Raw genomic sequence first — 22,863 nt, 5'->3', positions numbered from 1 at the left:
AGAGATGTGCAATTTTTGACTTCTCCCATACCCTGGGAAGAGGGTCTCAGAAGTTCATTTTGTTGCTGAATTATATACTTTCAATTACCTGCTTCAGTTCTATTGATTTCTGCTCTTCTAACCTGCTGCTTCTGATCACAAGGTTTTTCTCATTCACGTCTCCTTCACCACTTCACAAGGCTCACTTGATGAACGTGGACAGAAGTGAAAGCCCAAAGAACAGAGTACTAAAGAGAATGTAATCTCAACTAACCCATGTCTTGACTATCATTCAATCAAACCACCCTCACAGTCTCTCTTCTGTTTCAAGCTGTCAGTGCATCTTGAACATCCTTCTCAGTGCTTTCCTCCCCTTCAGGCTCACCCATGCTGGAAAGAGCTTCAGGAGGCCCAGATTCCTTGAGCTCTGAAGTCAAACCAGGTTATTCAGGGCTTGAGATATCTCAGTGAATCATCTCTCTGCTTTCTGTACCGATTGCTTAATTATTACCTCAAGTCCTCTAAGGTGTTACGTAAAATCTGCTATTTTAGGAAGCCATAAAGACATCTAAAACCACACATATGAAGCCTCATAAGGCCTTTTCTGATAGGGGACTAGAATATGGAGACTGGAAAACATCAGGTCTGTTTGGGACAGTTAGGATGACTCAGCTTTAAAGATGAAGTTTTTGACAAAGTTAACGTTCAAACATTTAGCCATCAAATAATATTGAAATATTCTTTTTTCCTCAATGGAATATTTGGCAGGAATGAAGTAGAGTAACTGTGGTTGACTTCACCAGCAGATGTGCTGCCAGAGAGGATGGTGGAGGAGAGGAATCTTGTTTATAAGTCAAATACAAAACTGTTTTTTGTTATCCCCTTTGACCTTTTTTTATACTGCATGTCCATTTAGGCTATAGGTAAGTTACACTGTCTGAAACTAGGCAAACCCCACAAAGATTAAGGCTTCTGGCACCAAAATAGCATAGCCACATACAGAGGCAAAACAAAAAAAAACCAAAAAGAGGTTTATTATAATCAACCTGTTTTCCACCAACACACATATGGAGTTCTATTAAGATCATAGTCTATTCATGATGGCTAATTCAAAAACAGGGAAAAAAACCTGCTACTACTACTGGCCAGAAAAATAAGATGCTTTTCAGCCAAATGATTACTTATATTTTTTTTCCCTATGAATATCCAGATAATTTCAAGAAAAAAAAGCAATTAGAAAAGCTAAGAAGAATGCAGGAACACCACGTGTAGGGAGCACTTGTGAACAGCAGCGACTAGAAGCAGAAACCTCACCTTACATATTCTAGGAGAGGACTAAAAGACACAGCAATGTCCAAATGTATCTAAAACCCCACGAGCAAGAGGTTCTGCAAACGACAATTGCAACTTTCAGATCTGTCAGACTAATTCAGGACCAGCTGCAAGCACAACTGAAACTGGCTGGAACTCCAACGAACTCCTCTTCACCCTACTTTCAGGACTGGAAAACACCAAGTCCTAAAAATAATTTCAAGGTCATTTTGTAACAGATGGGAGAATTACTAGAACTCAGAGCTAGATCAGGCACTGCAGAAAAGTATTTGATAGCACATATTGCAGCTGGTAGATGCAGAAGGCAATGTCACAAGAGTCTGTGCCAACACTATTCCAAACTTTTTAATTAAAATGAGGGCTTTAGATAATCTCATGTCTCTGTATCACTACTAATTGTCAGACACTGACACTATTCTGAGAATATAATTAACCATCAATGAATAAAATAGACGGTAGCTTTTGCTTTTTGACTATAATTTACTATACAAAACCTCAGACATTTTGGTTATCATTTTGCTAGGTATTGCACATGACAAAGGAGGTATGCTTAAAATAAGGTAAAGTTCTGCCTTTCAATTTGTTTTTTCAATTTTACAGCTGAGCAGAATGAATATGCAGAAAATAATTTCTTAGACTGTCTTGCTTCATTTATGTAAAAGAAGACCATATACTGCACAGGCTTCATCTCAGAATTTCTCCTCTATTATCTTCTGCACTCTTTTTCCAGTTTATGAAAGGGTACTTTAAAAAAGAGAAGGAAAACCCCTGACAAACGAGTGGACTGAAAAATAAGATAGGATGAAACAAAATCACCAACAGAGTAACTTTGGAATCATTGCATTTGCTGGTGGTTTTAAGAAGCCAAACGATCAATGAAGATGAGCAAATGAATCTATAAGTCTTAATCATCAAGAGGTAAAAAATAACAAAAGACCTTTCTGGTAATAAAGTCTTGCTGATTCCCTCAGTTAGAACAGTTAAGTTTCTAGCTACAAACATTCTTTCATTTAATCTGTATATCTGTGCATGGCAGGGGAGAAAACAGTTAAAGATTACATCAGTCCCTTAAAATTCAATACATAAATCCTTATCATGAAAGTTATTCAAATGAGTTTTCAAAGCTAAGGTCACTAAAAGCTTTTAGATCATTTCACTCTATGTGAGTACTTTAATCTGTCAATAGACTCAAGGAAGCAGGAAGTTGCACTTTGACCTTGAATAGTATACATTAAAGTCAAGGTTAAAAACCCAACCCTGTAATAAAGATACTCTTAAAATAAACTATATAATTTCAATTTCATTTAATGTGATAAGATTATATCAGTGAATTCCAAAAATAATCAGAAAAAAGACAGCACTGGAGACAGGAGAAAAAGAATACTTTGACCATCTATTTGTTTTTTTAACTAATTGAAATGAACGACAGAAAAAGTAAACCTAAAAGTTGAACTATGTTAAACAATTATATTTCTTGATAAACCATATACTACTTTTCCAATGACAAACATACTCTGTAATATTCCATTTAATCTGCTTATTACTCAAGTCTGTTGGTCCATGAAGTACAAACCTCACTATTTTCACATAAATCCTAACTTCTGGTGTGATCCAAAAAAAAATTTACTAGGACACACATTGATATCTAGTTCTTTTTTACAGCAAAATTCAGTCAAGTTGGAGACTTCAGAAAAAAACAACAAAATATTTGGAATGACATGTGTTATAAAAAATTATTACTTTTCATCCCCCTGCCCCAAATCTAAGTTTCACATCCAACTATAAAAGCAAAGTAACTAAACAAATTACTTCATCCCTAAAGGGGCATTAGGATCTGACTGGAGTTGAAATGTGTGTGCAGCACTTAATCTACATCTTACAAAGAGATGATAAGACATAAAAAACAGAAGCCTTGAAAAAAGCACACATCTTTTATAAAACGTACCCCAAAAAGCTATTATGAGAATAACACAGTGGACATGTAAACAGAAATAAAGCTGTGCTAAAAAGAATCTATTCTTACAGTGACAAAATGGTTCACAGCTTATTAGAAAGTTTGATAATGTGGAAAGTTATGCACATTTCATACATTTGTTAATAACCAAGAACAGAACAAGCAGTGAAATGGAAAAAAAATTATAATAATTATTTACATAAGTCATATAACAAAGAACTTTTTCATGCGTTTTTCTATGCAGTTTTCAAGGTTTGTCTGATGACTTTGAAATCTGGCCCTTTAGAGTTTCACTAAAGAAGCCTGAAAATTGTACAGAGAAAGGCCTAGCAGTGCTTACAAAGCTTCCTCTTCATCCAGGGTTCTTTGCACCGAGAATTTCACATCTCTCTTTTCTGATTTTGCTATGTCACCTTGAATATTTCTTTTATTAGGTGATGTTTCCAGAATGAATCCTGTCACATTTCATCTTCTATTTTCGTAACACATTTGTGTGCTATTTAAGCTTGACTTGAGAAGCAGAATTATTGCGTGTGATTTCATTTTGTCACAACCCTCTGGGCATGTTTTGCTGACAGTGTTTACTTACACACCTTAAGGGAGGTGTATCTGGCATTAAAAAATTACTTCTTTGAAGTTTGTGGTAGAGGAAGAACTAGAATTTTTGAAGCAATAAACTAAAGTCTCATGTATTGTGTAAAGAGAATAAAATAATTGTTAAACAGCAGGAAAAGAACTCCTATGAGTTTATTGGGGTGGCATCATATGCTTTTTGAAAAGAAATTGGAAGGGAAGACTTCTACTTGGATTTTAGAAACTGCTATTAAGACTAAAGCAACTCCCAAGCAGGACAAATTACCCAAGAACTCGGATGCAAATAGCTATTTAAAATAAAACATCTCTGTTTTACTGCAAAGCAGCTGCTGGAGGCATTTACTGTAACCTTTGCTCTCTCTTAGTTGAAGATCTATCCTGCTGAATTTAGCCCAGTTTTCCAGATTTTTTTCAACTCGCTTACTTTTACTCTGTGTCCTTTTGTGAGTATTTTACCTTTATTTGGTGCCATCCTCTGGGGGGGTCGCTGGAGGTGGTCTGTGAATTGAATTGCTGAAGGACACAAGAGAAAGTTTACCTGACCCACACTGCTGGCTTTCTTTCTAACCTACAGGTTGCCATTGCCATGCCACAGCTTATGCTGCAAAAGTGCATTTGCTGCTTTGTCTGTCACATGCCTCATCTTCCACATGCTCCTGGCAAACTGCATCTTCACATTTGTTTTTTCCCCCTGTCTTCAACGACTTGCACTCACCATCTAACAGACTAAATGTGAAATGAACATTCCAAATTCCGGTTAATTGGCTGGCAAAAGTTCAGTTAGTGGTAGATAATTAAGATGCTCTCCAACCACCAAGGCAAGGTATTTGAATTGGACACATGAAGCAAGAACTCTGGAGGCATTAATTTGCTGCATAACCTCACGTTTCTTTGCCTGCAAATTAGCACAAATACTTACCCACACTTTGAGGGCATTGTCACATGCATACACTTGAAAAAAAAGAACAAACACCCCAAAATATTCCCAAGATCCTTTACACCAAGCACAACGAAAGCACAAGAATTCTTTCATGTAATGAAACTATATTTTAAATCAAGCAAATGAAAGAAATGCCAATATTCTGAATGCAATGAAAGAAAGAGAGAGATTAAAAGTGACAATAATTCTCAGGAGTTTAGATCTTATGAGAAACGTTAAGAAGTGACACTAGAAATTCATGTCTCCATTCTGTCATGGAAGAGGAGTGGCTCTCACAAATCATTTTTGTAGGCTAAGATTACAAGTGTAAGTTATTTATAAGTGTTTATATGTATCAATATACCCATGCATGGAGACACACACCCCTTTACTCATATATATGTTTTAGACATAAACATTTTCTCAGTGATATATGCATTTTCAGAATATTTTCACTGATCTCTTGCCTTAATTCACAGCCTTTTTGCATCTTATTTTCTTGTGCATGTGAACATACAACCACATACACATATGTGAGAACTTATAAAGAGTGGGAAAGACGTGCATATATGTATGCATATATAAAGAATAGGAAAAAAGACATTTTAAAATTGTTAATTGCGGTGATTGATTTCAAGAGTAGTTAAGAAAGGTGGAGTTTTATTAGTGATCATCTCAGCTAACAGAAATTGTATGCAAGGATGTGCTTCCCACTCCACCTCAAGTGATTTGTGGGAAAGTCTTTATCCATTATTCATATCACTTTAGGACTGGAAAGTCTTAAAATTCTTGATGTGAACCAAGAAATCCCGTTTCATTTTGCAAGGTTTTTCTGTAAACTGAGGAGGAGAAATGCATGATTTGCTCAAACTTGTATTTGTGGAGTTAAGAACATGACTTTAAGAAAGCCAAGCAAGATTCAGTTTCTACAGAGCTTTAAATCAAAAGCAAGCATGAAGATGGAGTTTCTTAGGCATGAAAATAAAGCAAATTATAATAATAAAAATGGCAACTCAAAAGCATATCAGTAGGCTTCCATGCATGTTGGTAAGGAGCACTGTGTGCCAGACACTAAAAGAGTGCACAGAAATTTAAAAGTAGTGTTGAAAAAGAAAAATCAGTTAACAGTGTTAGTTATAATCAAACCATAACATTGTTATCTCTCCTGTATTTACACAAAGGTTGACTTCAGAAAATAAATTAAAACTACAGCCCCCCCCAAAATACTAGAATAGACTCCATATTCGTGAAAAACAAACAAACAAACAAACAAAAAAGCAAAACTTACACAGGTGAAAGTAGAACTAAAAAAAAAATAAATCTTGCTTACCATAATTGAATGAGGTCGATAATTGTGAGGAAATTCTTCAGAGAAGTACTCTGTATTGTGGTCCAGCCTTTGATGCCCTCCATATTCTCCAGCATCAGAATCCAGAAGGATTTTATACTTAAAAAAAAACTGTTAAGGAACTATGCCAAGTTACTTTAAATTGGGAAGGAAATCAAAGCAAAAAATCTAGAAGAACTGCAGTAACTAATATAACTAATATACTCAATATAAAGCATAAACAATAATAAAATTTAAGAAAAGAGTGGAAAACAAAAAAAAAAATATAGAAGTTGTATCACATTTTGTCCTGAAAATTTAATTTTAGTATAGTAACTCATATTAAAGAAAGTACCTTCCAGTCTCTTCTGCAATCTGCCATTACAGCAGCTCTGCCCAGCACTTCAGGTGAAGAACTAGACAAAAAATGTTCCATTAAACAAAACGATGCATTTGAGTTGCATTTAAGAAGCAACATAATTGTGACTGGATTCAGCAACGTTTTATGGTCTGTCAGAATCTGATCAATGAGAAAAACATAATTTTACATAAGAAAACCCCATAACTCCTTTGAGAGTTTTCTGGAAAAGAGTTTGAGTTCTTATAGCACAGAGGAACAAAAAGAAAGTATATTTAATAGAAGACTTTTTAAGAGATAAACATTCTGACTGCAGTTGTTACAATGGTGTGAACTATTTAACAAAGTGTAACAGTGAGTTGAAATATCTGTACAGATACTTAAAAGGATTCAAACAGATTTAGCAAATAATAAAAGATAAAGTTGAAAGAATAAAATCAGAAAGCGTAAGGGAATAAATGAGGAGACAAAGAGCTAACTCACATTCAAAAGTGAATTTCTTCTTATTTAGAACAACAACAAATAGAATATTTCAATTTTACGATTATTTCAGTGCCTTTTAGTTTCTTGATTGGGCATAATTAAAGCATCCTTTTCCCTCCTGAAGTTACAACAGAAAGCAATCTCTACTCCCCACCACCCAAAAAAGAGAGGGAAATAACAGTGCTCCAAAATCCACAATCTGCTTCCTCAATTCTAAGCCATGGAAGAATCTTATTTTCCTACAGCTTGTATTTAATAGGATTAGGCATGAAGGAAGGAACAGTCCTTTAAAGTCAGTGGTTCTTAAACTGCTCTTGCCCTTCTGCGTTTGCTCAACCTGATTGAACATAGGCCTGCTCAAAACTGTGATATTAACAGAATTGTTTTTCAGTCTTTTTACACAACTCACTCTCAGATGAGCTGGGAAATTTCCCAGCCACCAGCCTTACTGACTGAAATCTCCAGTGACAAGGGAGACTGAAGCATGACATAACACAAAAGTAACTGCAAATTTACTCTGAGACACTTGAGTATAAAAGATTGCACAGGTTTTGCTGACAAAGGCAACAAAGAAAAACAGATGCACAGGAGGGAAAAAAGCAAAGCTGTCAATTAGCTACCAGATCACTAATGGTAACTAATCCCTTCCCCACAAGTGTTTGCAGCACAATGAGAGAAGGGTCCAAAACTGCTAAGTTAGTTTCTGATTTCTACAGGGCAGGTGCCCAAAGATCACCACATTCTCTGGCAAAATCTTCATGATTGTTACCTTTTTTAAAAAAAAAAAAACAACATAAGTTAGGAAAATTCTACTCTGCCAATGGCTTTTTTAGATGCACTTCTGCCCTCTATTTTATAAACACATTCAAATTACCATTCATTTTGTTGTAATGCACAACATAGAAAACCACAAGCTACAACTTCTAGTCACTCTCTTCAGTGTCCTTTTAACATCAGCAATGTCTGCTACTATTCCTATATATATTTAAAATGATATTCTGTATATTTTATTAACATGGCAAGAGAATATCTCTGTCAAGCATTTCACTCCTTGCTTCTGTGACCGACACTGTACATTAAATTTAATAATTTATCAATGTTGCAGATAGCCCTGACATGTTTAATGATTCCCTTAAAACTAGTTACAGCAAATGCCATTGTTATGGCTACAGTATTTTAAAAACAATTTATAAAATTGTGTCTGTATTTCTAGAGAGCTGAAGTTAATATCACTGTGTCTTCACACATGTATAGCATATTTCGTGTAAATACTGTTAACCAGATCCTGAACAGAGGATTTTAAGATCCTCACAAATTGGGTATTTTGCTGGAAAAAGAATTAACTAGTTTGGTAAACATGCCCATTTGCCTTCCAACTTAAAACCTCACAAAAAAGTCACTTTTCACATTTCAGAATTTTACAAGCATCTGGTTTTCTGAAGACTACTTTCACTAAAACATTAAACAATAGTTGTGCATTTTAATTAAGCACATAATAAAAGTATTTCCTTTTGCAGTGAGCTCTCTTGTTTTAGTGACAGACTGTTGGAAATACTAACCTGTGTTCTCATTGGAAAAAAAAAAAAAGCCTGATTTGTGTTCAGTTTGGTGCTCCAACTAAATTTATTGCCCAATACAGGGGAGGAGAGCAGCAAAATCCATGAACTCTTGTATGGATAGAGCTGCAAACAGAAAAGCTGACACATTATCTACCATATTACTTACTAAATTATTATGCTTTTACAATATTTTGAAATAAATATTTCAGTGTAATTTTAACGTAACCTTATGCATGTTTAATAACATATTTGCAGGGTAAATGCAAATCACGAAATAGGGTAATTTGGATTTTGTTCCTCAATCCTTATATTTATAAAACAATCCAAGTGCTATTTGAGGGGGTGATGGTTCAGCTTCATTTAAAGCTTTGCAAAAAAGGAGGTAAGAATTTCTACTGACCAGCTGCAAAATGATGTAAGGTTTATTGACTATTTATAGAGAAACTCCTCATTTCTCTACAGTCTGGTTTGGCTTACCCAAACATCTATCACAAATCAAATACATTCAAATAATATTAAATAGATTGGGTCCTCTGTATTATATGCAACTGCCCTGTTACAGAGATTATCCATCAGCTTAGAAAGCCTGGGCACAACTGAGCAGGACTTAGGAAGATATTAAAAAAGACTACAGGTGATCTTGATTGTTTCATGTCCAGCCTTTCATAATCTGTTTTAAAATCAGGATTAGGAACTGCTGTATATTGTACAATGACATGTGTTGCCTAAATAAGCATCCATATTTCTGTCTTTCTGTGCTTTCCAGACGTGCAACTAGAGCATGGCTGTGTATGTAAATATTTATTTTCTTTTAAATTCACATGTAAATCAGCTCTCATTTTCTCACTGCACTTCAATATACAAAAGATTGCCTAATTAAGATTTCATCTTTATCTCTTGCTACCATTGCTTGGCTAAAAGCAAAGGATATGGTTCTGGCAACAGAGATGGGATGAAGATAAAAGTACAGAGCAAAAAAAGATAAAAAACTGTGCTGAAACATTTAATACAGAAGCTAAAAGGACAAAATGTATGCATTAAGACACATTAAGCAAAGTAAGAACTTGGTCATTAAATGCCCCATAAACACAGGGAAAATGAAGAAAAAGGCACTTTCAAGTAGGACTGTAAAGAGTCCAAAATGGTTAGGCCATTTTGTTTTTAATAATTCTTGAATTTCACTGAAAAAACCCCCAGCATAATTAATTTCAAGACGAAGGGCACCTCTGTTTCTCCTCTCCACACACTGCTAATTTTGGAGAAGACTAATTGACAGAAAGCATTTGAGGATATTTGGCTGAATTTTGCAGTGAAATTAAACACCTTGTCCTGATGAAATTCAGCTCAGAACATTTAGAAGAACTATTTAGCACTCAACTCATGAACATGTACTGAGGAGAAAGGGGGTACTGTAGCTTTTTTCTTCAACAAAATACGGATGCCCTTTGCTTAAACCAAATGCAAATTTAGAGATATGTAAATCCATATTGGTTAGTAATCAAACATGAAATGCAGATTTATTTTTGTGCCAAGATAACAAACCTTGCTTAAAAAGGGGGGAGATATATACATAGAGACTTCCAACAGAGCACAAAAAATGTTCAAGAAAAAACAGTGTGGGACCTTAAGGAAGGAAAAGGAGTAATTTCTGAAGACTTTAAGCCTCTTTCCTGTTCTTTCTCCATCCTTTCAGCCACGTTCCTTTTTAACAGAGGAAAGAAAGTATCCATATTGAATTTTTACTGCAGACTGGCCTTGGAACCCAACCACTACCCTACAGAAAGGCCCTAGTCAGTATTAAAAACATAAAACTGGAAAGTTATGAATGGTTTTCCTTTTAACATTCAAAGTTTTATCTGCAATCAGAGAACTAGACACAGCTGACCTAGATGCTGATTATTCATCTACCTCAAAACTGAAGCAAATTAGGCCAAAATAATTTGTTAGTTCAAGCTGCCTGTTTCTCGTGAAAAGGCTTCTGAAAGAGCATAATTTATGAAGGAAAATTCCAGCACAAGCACAGAAATGTTTTCCTTTTGCCTTCACATAAGGACACAGAAACTGGGCAATAGAAGATGCCACTCTAACATTAGTTACACCGACTCACAGTGCTGCAAACCTGTGCCTTTTCCCGTGCAGATCAAAGATTCATTCCCACATTAGTATGCTGTATTTCTCATTCACACCTATTAACCTTAGGTATCAACTACCTTGATAGAATTTAGCATTTGACTGATCCTAAATTAAGGGGTTTTTTTGTCTCAACGTGCCAGATACCCCCTGAATTCTAACAGGCAGGGACAGTTCCACAACTGCACTTCAAAGCAGTCTGTGAAGCAGCTTCTCTGCCTTCAGCAATTGCACGCCAGTGACTCATTTAAGTGACCTTACGTGCTCATTAGGAGCTCTAGGTGCATGTTGTAAATGTCAGAGAGCCTGAATTAATGTGTGGTGGGTTTTTTTTTTCCTTAAGTATGTTTTTGCTGCATTTTGATGACAGTATTTGTGATACCCCAAGCCTCGCCTGGCTATTTGCTTATGGACAACTCTGACCTCAAATTATGGAATCAGAATATGGTGAGTTGGAAGAGACCCACGAGGATCAAAGTCCAACTTCTGGCCTTGCACAGGACATCCCAAGAATCACACTGTGTGCCTGAAAGTATTGTCCAAATGCTTGAACTCTGCCAGGCTTAGTGCTGTGATCACTTCCCTGGGGAGTCTGTTCCAGTGTCCAACTTTTTCCTAACCTTTTCCTAATATCTAACCAAGCCTCCCCTTACACAGCTTCACAGTATTCCCTCGGGTCCTGACACTGGTCATTAGAGAGGAAAGATCACTGCCTGAATGTTCTTAAGCACCCTAAATTCAGGGCACTCTGGAGTTCGTTCTCTCTAGGATTAAAATGCTTTGATATGTTACACTATGCAAAAATGGCAATGTGTAACACAAAGAAACCACTTTTCCCCATGACTTTTTTTCTTGCTTTACCAGTATATGACAGGAGTTGGCCTCGATGATCCTTGTGGGTCCCTTCCAATTCAGCATATTCTGTAATTCTGTGAAACAAAATTCTTCCAGCAAATTGGCATTAATTTTTTGAATCTCCCTCAATGCTGAGAATTTGGACACAAATGCAAACCCAGACAATTACTTAAGAGTAATCATTTACTGCTTAGTTGATCCAAGAGCAAATTTTCAGTCCACCCAGTCTTAAAACAGAAACTGTGCAACCTTCCTGATGAAGGTTTACACTGCTGCATTTTCCTGTGTGACTGCGTGTACAGCATCACCTTACTGTGCTCACTCTCTGCACTTCATTTAAGTTTACTTGCTTTTTCATGCCTCAACACAATTCCAGGAAGCAAGGAATCACAAGTCTTCAAACTGCAATTTTTTTACTCATGCTATCTTCAAAAGTATCTCTTATTAAAAAAGATAAATTTCTAAATTACTTTTTTGCTGTAAACAATTAAAGCAAGATTATACTGACAAGTAATTTCTTACCTTTTCACTACAGTTTGCATTAGAAAACAGAAATAAAACCAGCTTTCAACTTCTAAAACTTTTCTGCACGAGCAAAATGGTAAAGAAAAGGATATTTTCCTGGAGTTTCAATACCCACTCTGTAGTCCACGTAACTTTGATATGGATGGAAGTTAAAAATAAAAACAAGCTTTGCTCTCTCAAATGCTATGACCTTATTGCCTTCATGCTTTTCACTCACATAGGCCTGGGAAAGAAAGGAGAAAAAAAAAATAAAACGACAAACCAAACAAAAAAAGTTTAAAATATTTAATTTCTAACAGAATTAACAACAACAAGAACTCCCACTATTTCCATATCTCATTTCAATAACGCACTTAAAGATTCTAAAAACAAAGATATGGATGTTAACACGCAAACCAAAATTGTTTACCTATGCAATGTTGTCTAAAGTTTTTAATTACTCAAGTGTAGCTGACAGTTTTTATAAGGTAATAAAAAATTAGAGGTAGATACCTGGCTGGCATAGAACACTTGACAAATTCTTGCTCAAAGTTCATAACATGGTCTTTTTATCACACTCTCCTTCAGTAACAAAATGGATTCCTTTTATCAAATGAAATATTCAACCTACTTGTTATGGGGATCTGCACCCCACCTACTGTTATTAACTTAGAAAATGAAGGGGTTCTGTTTGTTTTTTTTAGAAATCTGTCAGAAATAGCTTTGCTAAGCCACATTAAACTGCTGCACATACCATCTTTTTTCTATTTCCTAAAGCCATTATTAAATAACTAAATATCAATTTAAAAAAATTATTTAAAGTGGATTATGTGTAATATGAAATAATTAAACACTGAGAAATTACAATAATTGAGTTTCTTTCATAAAAGTTACAGCGTACACTTAAATAAAAAATGCAAATACAAAAAAGGCAAGTTGAAGAGCGGGAGACTATTATTGAAAGTCTTTTCTCAGAACCAGAGTAATTATTTTTATAAAGTGTATTGTCAGAACAACTTACACTTTCCCAAAGCAACACTTGGATTGGATTATGGACAATTTCATTGTCTGCTTTATCCAATCCACAGTTACTAAACAAACACAGGAAAAATAATAGGAAAAGACCTTGCTATGAAGCTAAGAGGAGACTGTTTCACATTTCTATTATCTGTGGAAGATATTTCAGTGCCATGTTTTGACAACTTGAAATACATGGTGAGGCCTTAAGCAACGCATAATGAAGTGCTGTTTAAAACTTCTGCATGCAAATTTGGTATTGCTGTTATTCTGAACATGTACCCAAATGGTGACTAGAACTTATCATGCAGTCAATACAGCTTACCTGGGGAGATGCAAGCCAGCCAAATCTTTCCTCCAATCTATTCATATCTCTATCAAAGGCATTTAGGAATTTATAGCGAAGAAGATCATCCTCAGTAAGATTAAACTGCCTCCTGGCATAGTGGTAGCTCTCATTATTCCCTATTCTGGGGAAGTCAAGCCATTCTGGATGTCCAAATTCGTTACCTGTATTTAAAAATATTAAGGATCTGTGAAATTACACACTAAAAATACACTAAGCCCGCAGAAGTAAAATATATTAATGTATAACTTTCCACAAGTTAGAAATTCCAAACAATATGTTTCTTTATATAAACCGATAATTTTATTATTAATATGTCTCTCAGAACTCGCACATTTGTTAGCAGATTTGTCTTGGCCAGAGCAAAATATCCATGGACTCCAGGGGAAGTAAAAAGTAATGAATAAACTATAAATTCCATGCTATCATGCCATGCTTAAAAATTTCCCATTCCCATCCCTCAACAGAGGCAAGACAAATTCAGTCATTTGGGATACAAATTTTACAGTCACTGTGAAACCTAAACCCATCACTTTAATAGTAAAAATCTGTTGGTTTAGAGTCCAGTTCTGGGCTCCTGAGTACGAGAAAGACATGGAGCTCCTGGAGCAGGTCCAGGGGAGGGCAACAGAGATGATTGAGGGACTGGAGCATCTCTCTCACGGGGAAAGGCTGAGGGAGCTGGGCCTGTTCAGCCTCGAGAAGAGATGACTGAGAAGGGACCTCCCCAAAGGGAGAGTGGCAAGAGGATGGATCAGGCTCTGTTTGGTGGCACTAAGGAATAGAATGAGAGATAACAGCAAAAAACTGAGGCACAGGAAGTTTCATCTGAACATGAGGAAGAACTTCTTGACTGTGCAAGTGAGCACTCACTGGAACAGACTGCCCAGAGAGGGTGTGGAGCCTCCTTTCTGGAGATATTCAGGAACCATCTGGATGCAAACCTGTGCCATGTGCTCTGGGATGACCCTGCTTGAGCAGGGAGGTTGGACCAGATGACCCACTGAGGTCCTTTCCAACCTGACCCATTCCATGATTCTGTGAAATCAGAGCTGCCATTCACATAACCATTGAGAGAGAAACCTCCCACTTTATCCATTGAACTCCAAACAATCAAAAGACCAGTTGCATGCACTTTGACCACCTTTTCAAGACTTTTTATCTTGGCAATGAATCCTTTCATTATATTTTCCAGTGATATAAAAAGTAACTATTAAAAAAGATGACCTGAATCTCAGTTCCTGGCTTTCTAGAAAAATTCAAGAAGACATTCCAGTTCAAGCAGCAGCCTAGGTAGCAGACAGTAAAGCACAATGCTTCACGATGATGCATTTAGTATTTGATACTGAAAACCAGTGACTGAAGGGGTGTGACAATTTGGGGATCCAAGAGTATGTCTCAATTCAGCAACCTTACAAGAGCAGCTCCTTTTCCAAACATAACACACTGCCACGAGCACCAGAGACACATTTCAGGCTGTGATGAGGGATGTTTGAGTGCTGTGTCCCTCTGTGTGCCTATCAGTTAAGGTCCCTTTGCACATGTGTAAATGCCATTATATTTCAATTTGGTTTTTTACAGCACTATGCTTCATAAGTCTCATCCTGATTATCTTGCCCATGCTACTGAGCAGACTTCACTTGAAGACAAAGGTTCATTCAGGCTTGGATTACACTCCTTTAAAAAAGAAGGAAAAAGATTGTCATTTAATCAAGAAAAAGATTAGCTTTTCTTACATAGAACCTCCAAAGCAAATCTCAGCTGTCAAAGCTAAGGATTCACAGCAAGACCTCATTTGGGACTCAGTATTTGAGTGATTTTCATGTATCCAAACTTTTCTTGGTTTATATATTGCCATTATTAAATCTGAGATAAATTCAAATGGATTTGATGATCCTAACTCATGCTGTAACCCGCTGCCTAGCAGACCCTCAGTCATTTTGGACAATTCATTTTACACAGGATCAAAATATGTCAAGTACTTTGAAAGTTAAACGCTCGTTTCAAAACCTATGAACAGCTGGTTCACGAAAACCATTTTGGAGATTACACAACACCTCCTCACCATAAAACAGAGACAATAATGGTGTACCCGGAAACATATGTAAGGAAAAACATTTCTACAAGCTGTTCCTCAAGTTTTATCAACGAACTGGAGGTTTGTGGACCGACAAAGGGCAGGGATGCTGGGGGAAGGCAAGTGTGTCCTGGATGGATACCCTGCATGTGCAGCCCCAATGCTTCTGCTGTCTCACCCAGCCTGCACTGCCTGGAGGGCCTGGAGCAGTGACAGCTATGGACTTCTGCAGTGATTTTTGTGTAATTCCATGCTTCACAGGAACAAAGAAATGGCCAGAGAACAAAAGAGAAAAGCCTCATATATATGTTTAGGAGAATCCTTCAGAGTGGGATCCGCTTTGTAAACGAGCTGACAGGTTGTAAATTAAATTTCTCATTCAAAAGCTAAACCACTAAATTTCATATTCAGCTCAGAACTGGAGACAAATATAAAAGAATCAGAACCACAGCAGGGCTTTCAAAATGACCTTGGAATAATGCTGGACTGAGCTCTTAAACTGTGCTAACAATACGGTTTGGAAAATGAGGAAAGATATTGCTACAAAACAGACACTGTGCCTAACCAAATTCAATATTCTCTGAAGAGCTGGGCAAGGTATTACCTTCTTTCGTGATCTGCACACTATTGAAAAGATACACTACATGAGACAGCTCAGGTAAAGACAGGAAAAAACATCAGAAAGTCAGAGATGATACATATCTTGAAACAACAGCCAAGGAAAGCATACCTATTTGTTCAAGAAAAAAACAAAACAAAGCAAAAACTGGAAGAAATAAGCAACAGAAGATAGCAAATAAATTAGACTAAACTAGCTCATCATTTCCATAGATTATTTCACTGTAAGTACAGCATACTTCCTCCACTGGCTTTGCCTATTTCCCCACCACAGTAACTAGTGGTGTTCCAATGCTGTGTTTTGTTGCCTTGTTTGTTTTTTAAAAAAAACAAAAACAATACAAATGCAGAAAAATCCAAAAAAGCAGTCTTAATTTCCTAACTATTACTAATGGCTATGAAGAAAAAAAAGGGAATTTAGCACAGTGCAACAACTTGACAGAAGACTAAAATACTTGCTGTGGTCAGAAAAGCATGTTGAGGGTCTAAGCACCACACACACTTTGACACTGTTTCTATGGGCAACTTCTGCACCACATACTCATGAGACCTTTGCATAAGCTGCTTGATTTTAAGAGGGCCTTTTGATTTCTCTTTATAGAAAGAAAAACAGAAGCCCACAAATTATAACTGAGTGAAATCAAGTAGGCTATCCTGGTTATGTTTTTAACTGTGGTATAGGGAAAAGGAACTAACATGTAGGATGTAGCAGGCCTATCAATAAACTCCCCAGATGATTCTGCACTTGAGATGCATTAAGGCTATGCATCCTTTAAAAAAAACCCACATCCGACACCTCTTTTTTTTTGTTTGTTATTTTTTTCCCAGTTTAAGTTTATAACAAATTCCAGGAGGGACTAGGGAAGGGAAGGCACAGGTAAGGGACCAGGACTTACTTCTGGAGATAACTACTGGTGGTACCTGTGAAGTGTGCTCTGCGTCCTTCCCCACATTCCACTTCCATTCTTGTCAAAGTCCCTAAGCACAGAAGTACTACTGGGATTTCTTTTCCTCTAATTAATTTACTGTTTGATGTAAAGGTTCAAACTGCAGATTGACAAGGAGCCAGCTGCCACAAATGATGCAAATCAAGACAATGGAACTAATGGGGGGAGGGGGCAGAGAACAAAGCTGAAAATTAGGAAATTTTGATTAGAGAAACAAAACAAAGACAAATCCTTGAAGTGCAATGCATACTAATTTTATCTAGGAATTAATTCAAGTTTGCTATTTCCTGCATATTGTACATACTGGACAACCTTTCTATGTAAAAGATTTCAAGATCACAATTACAACAAATAAATTGTCTACCTATTACCATAATAAAAATTTCTACCATGCCTGTTTATTAGGCTAGAAATGCATTTACACCACAAAGAAGTTACACTGCTGCTGATTGCTCTGAGGTTGTGCCCCACAGGTCATTCAAGTTTTCTTGATCTCTCTTCTTTAGACATCTTCACCAGCAACTCCCTCTCAAAGATTCAGGCTAAGCAGAACTGAAGGGATATTTAAAAGATGGAGCAGGCAGTGTCAAGAGATGTTTGTATTTTTAATTAAATACGACACTTAATTCTTAATTAAGTATGACACTTAAGTATGAATTTAACGTCATTGCCTTTGTGAAAAATGATGACAGTGCAACAATCTGCAGATTATAAATAGAATCAGTGTAAGTCAGATCTAGATAGCATGTGATATTTACTGTTATTTCAAAAAGTAAACACTTCAAACAATGAATCCTCATTTGCCCTAGTTGTGAAGCTCTTGGATTTTAAGTGATTCTGAAACTCTGCATTTCCTCATATTTGTACCAAATCTTCTTAACATTCATTACTACCAAAACCAAATAAGAAACACTATATTGCCTTCAAATGATGAGAGAATGAGCTTCATTGCAGGCATTCATTTAGTCTTGTAATCCATGCAAAATTAAAATAAAGTGAAATTCCAAACGTGCTCCTCCCGAAACACTTGGGCTAGATGACTCCAAGACATTCATATTTTCTTTTAATCCTCTAGCACTTGTATTCAGTGACATATTGGGTCAGAAAAGACAAGCAAAATCAATTTAGGCAAAAAATTCTATTGTAACTCCTGCATAAAGAAGAACCAGACCAGCTACAGAATGAAATCCTGAGGAATTCCATTGGAATGTCTCACTTGTTTCCCTCCCATTCCCACTTCCTATCAAGTTTGGTCTGTCTTCACTCATTTCCTACTGATATTTAAATGTTAGGAGTTTTTGTACCATACAATTTTATAACATGGATAAGAGAGTTCCAAGCTCTTAAAGGAGATAATTTCCCACTTGTCCCAACAAAAATTCCCACCACACTAAATGGCATTGTTCTGTTCTCATATTTCAAACCTACAACTCTCTTTTTTCAGATCAATTACAGAAAAATAAAAAAAAACAAACCAAGTAACAAGAAAAGAGCAATTCTGCTATGATTTACTTTATTTTTCACCAGAAGCTGTGTGTATTTGGTTATGCCAACATGCTTGTAATGCAGGGCTAAGAGCTGGACTCAATGAGCCTCATGGATCTCTTCCAACTCAGCATATTCTGTGATTTACAGAGGAAAAAAAAAATAATTATCTGGAATAAATAATTCCAGATAAATAAAAGAAACCACTATTCAATGAAATAGTAGTAGTGTCACTGACAATGGTACTCAGTTCCTATGGGCAGATGAATGTTTTCCCTTGAATGCTTTACTGAGCAGAGCTCAAGACTTTCTGCAATTCACACAAGAAAAAAAGAGTACCATGAGAGGTTACCTAAACTAGAGGGGACCCTGAGAAGATGGTTATTTTATTCGTTTACTCTTAGAAACTTTCAGTCCTGAAAGTTTACATTTCAGCACCCCTTTCCTAGTGTAGAACACAATATTTCAGATTTTAAATTTACTCCATGCCCTCATAGAGCACTTAAAAAAAAATAAAAGTAGCAATTAAACTATTTGTGGAGCTTTTATGCTGAAACGGTTCCCATTTTGCTGTTTCCTATTAGCTGCAACTTGGTAAAAACAAGAGACCAACTTTGATGCTGTGGCATTTCCACCAGGCTCTGTGTGCATGCACAGTATACATTATTTAGGTAACCACTTCCAAGAGCTCACTAAAATATTAAAGAACAGAAATGTTGCACAACACACTGCAAAGGTTAAAAAAGAATAAAACCAACAAAACCAAAATTCAACAAAAACGTACAAAACCTATGTCAAGAAACTTTCTTGAACAGAAGATGCAGTCAGAGAAGTTTAGCTAAATGTGGTGCATTTCTGGGTGTTGACTGGAACCACAACTAACAGGTTAAAGGGCCTGAAAAGTGAATCTAGGACCAGATTGGAGCGGGATAGAGGTCACACAAAGAAGGATATTCAATAAATAGCAGTTTACTTACTGCTATCAGTAAGTACAGAATTTCATTGTCCAACTTTGAAAGAGCACATAAAGGATGGAGAAAAAAAATGTAAAGTGAAAAAGAAGACCACATAAATAATATTTGATGCATAGGAAAATTAAAGCTTTTCATGTCAAGTAAATAAAAAAATTAAAGTTCAGTATTATTCTGTTCTTGCTATAGGAACAAATCTAGTTACTTCAATAACTATGAGTTTGTTAACAACACAAAATAAGAAAATTTTAAATTAAAGTTTGGGAAAAACTTCTTAAAAAGGAGAGGGGAAAAAAGAAAAAGCATCCTAAAGCAAATGTTAGTAAGCAAAACAGAAAGAGATGGACTGTGAGAAGCCTTGCAGATTGTGGAAAAGTAATTTGAAGGAAAAGAGAGACATGGAGATGGAGAAGAGGGAAGTAGCATAAGACAAAGCAAAGCATCAGATAGACAATGGTTAAATTAAATGGTTTTATCTGGGGTGAGGGAAAGGTAGGGAAGTAGTAAAGTACGTTTGCATAAGGGAGAAGTCATACCCAAAAGATATTTAGTGGTTTCTGTTACTTCTTTTTGCATATGCAGAGACATCTATTGTATCCCTACCAGCCTGACTGGACATGGTATTGTCACCCCAACCCTCACAAAGGTGAGAACAACACACAGAGAGCATCAACTCTCTTGTCTTCAGGCACTACTCATATTCACACAGGGTCCATCTGCAACTGGCATATCATCCATTCTGGGAAACTGGCTTCTTTCTTTTATGTAAATAATTATATGCACTACGAATATTTATATCTACATAACACACACTTCATATACAGCATTGATACAACAAGGAAAAAAAAAGGCAGAAAAAACACTGGTTGAAAACTTATTCCGCTGTCTACACACCAGGCAGGTCATCCTTATGCCAAAGTAGGAAAAAACAAACAAACAAAAGAACTGAAAGGTCTTGTTTTCTTGAAACAGTACAAATCAGCCATCAAAGTATACTTCTGGTTACAGGTCTAAACCTTTTCTTACCTTATGTCCTTATGTACATTCCCAAGATTCTTCCTAGACTCACATATCACTGCTTTGAGAATACATTAAAGCTTCTTTCTGCCAGCTGCCTCCTGCCCTCCATCTGAGGCTGACTTGACCCTGCCATGCTGAGAATGTATTTATAAACTTCCTGAAAACATTTGCTTTAAAAAACATCTTCTCAAGACCTTCACGGTTTTAACCATCTCTCATTTGCTGTTGTTTCCAGTGAACCCGGGTGTTTTCAAAACCAGAATGATGCTTTTACAGTATAGATGTATAGACAAATATATATAAACATAACAGGGAAAAAGGTAATGAAATGGTTTATTTTTGTTTCTAAACACAGTTCGATACAACGGCTGAAATCTTAGGTGTAACTGACATCTAACTGGAGCCAGACTTTAGATATGCGAGGATATTTGCCTAAGAATTACTTGGAACAAACAGAAAAATGGGAAAATCAAGCAGAAAAACAGCTACAGAGCCAGGCACATTGCATGTGAGCTAGTCCTTGTCTGGAATAATTCCAGTGTGCAACATTCTCCCTGCAGAAGACTTCACTACAGCAGAGACCACGCTATCCACACATTTTTCAGCAGTGCACTCACAAGTTGAGTTGTGCTACCTGTCTGCTCACTCCTCAATCTCTTGGTGAAAATATATAGGAGATAGTTAGTTCATGTTGGTAGGTTATCAGTGTCATACATCCAGCACAGTTCTGCTGAGTGTACAATGAACTGACCTGCTGTGGGCAAATACAAACCCTGTATAATCAGGTCTGGACACAGTTTAGTCTCCAAGACTTATCTCTGAGATAATTTGTAAAGCTCAAAGGCCTTCTATGAGTCCTTGCACAAAACAACAACAACAACAACAAATATGCGGAAATCAGCATGGAAAATAAAATTCAATATCCTAATCTCAAAAGTTGAAAGAAAGAAAAGGAATACAAATTTTGATATCAACTTATAGAACTCTCATGCATCTTGAATGTTAGCAGAGAATTTCACCACACTGAAGTGTGAAAAACAGTGAAATGATTCTGAAATAAGTCACACATCATATTTTATAAGAAAATGTGTATATTAAAATTCCTCCAGGTTCCTTATTCATCAACTAAACATCATGGCAACATATGGGAAAGACGTTTTTGACCATAATCACATCTTCCAATTACATACTGTTCAGAAAATAGAGATGGGTCAGATACAGACGTTTTTTCAAAGTGTTCAATTATTGTGGAATTTGACAACATCACTCCAGCATAATGCATGGGGTGCTTGGTCAGTAAACCCAAACTGCTCGTTAAGGAGAAAGGCAAGTGCTGTGACCCAGAATTGCTTATTAGCAATGTTTCAGAATCCAGAAAGCCTTACGGAATGAGAAGAGTTGCAAGCGTTTTTTAAAGTCAGGTTTCTCTTACAGAACGTTCTCAAATAATTTGTTTCAAGAAATAGACTTGCCTCAGTGAGCTGATAAAAAGCACAGCACTGGCAAATCCAGACTTCCTACTGTTCAGCCGTGCATTTTCTCTCTACAATTACTTCAGTTCCACTACTTAGCAGGAAAACATTTAAATTTTTATTGTCCTCCTGCCTTGCAGCAAAAGCATGTAAGAGACTGATGCTAAATAATCATGTACTGAGGATTCAAGGTTAGATCAGGTTAGTTTGTTGTTGTTTAGGTTTTTTTTTTTGTTTGCAGTTTATGCGGTTGTCTTTGTTTTTACCCAACAGATGAAAATAAATGCCAGCTACTGACACTGGAAAAGATTGGTCAACTATTCCTTTTGCATCAGGGCTACTGCTGAGGGATGAATGAAATATTAACCATCTTTAAAATTCAAATGTGCTGGGGAAAATGTAAACACAGAATCCACATTTTGAGAGTCATACACTTTGTTAATAGTTTAAAATAATCCTGAGATATGATATATCAGTTAACTAATCTATTTTTCTATACAGTTATTAAAGTAAATATGATACAGGAGATAAAATTCTTTCCGTGAATCTTTTTACGTGTAGACAAAAGACACTGTGGGCAACAAATAAAACCAAACACCTCATCCTGCCACTTTCAAATGCTCACACTAAACCAGTTTCTGACATCAGTACACTGCAAGGAACTGTAAGAGGTAAAAGGGCCCAAAATATCACCCAGATACAAACGCTTGAGTTGGTGGCTAATTTGTGTGACCGGAGTTATTTAAACCAACAATGGAGTTGGAGGAAAGGAGAAAGTAAAGGGAGAATCAGATCCAGCAGAAATTGGACAACCATGTTTATAAAAAAGCCAAGATGCTGCATCAGAAGGGGTAGAGGCCCTTGCTGAGTTTAGGGTTGAACTACCCTGCCAATCACAGAGATTGAAAGGCCAAAA

At 36.4% G+C, this 22,863-nt stretch overlaps 1 protein-coding gene across 1 annotated transcript in view; it reads right to left on the bottom strand.

The window, feature by feature from the left end:
• GBE1 (1,4-alpha-glucan branching enzyme 1) overlaps window positions 1-22,863 on the bottom strand; it is a 143,752-nt gene that overhangs the window by 4,169 nt on the left and 116,720 nt on the right. The window contains exons 13-15 of the mRNA XM_027740075.2: window positions 13,337-13,521; window positions 12,108-12,238; window positions 6,109-6,226 (exon numbers count right to left, since the gene is read on the bottom strand). Coding sequence (XP_027595876.1) covers window positions 6,109-6,226; window positions 12,108-12,238; window positions 13,337-13,521 — 434 coding nt within the window. The remainder of the gene's footprint in view (window positions 1-6,108; window positions 6,227-12,107; window positions 12,239-13,336; window positions 13,522-22,863) is intronic.

This window comes from Pipra filicauda, unplaced genomic scaffold, assembly GCF_003945595.2.
Source record: "Pipra filicauda isolate LSUMZ 115617 unplaced genomic scaffold, ASM394559v2 scaffold131_size2509542_pilon, whole genome shotgun sequence".
Classification (NCBI taxonomy): domain Eukaryota; kingdom Metazoa; phylum Chordata; class Aves; order Passeriformes; family Pipridae; genus Pipra; species Pipra filicauda.
Note: the sequence above shows the minus strand (reverse complement) of the source record. Positions and strands in the feature narration are given on the sequence as shown.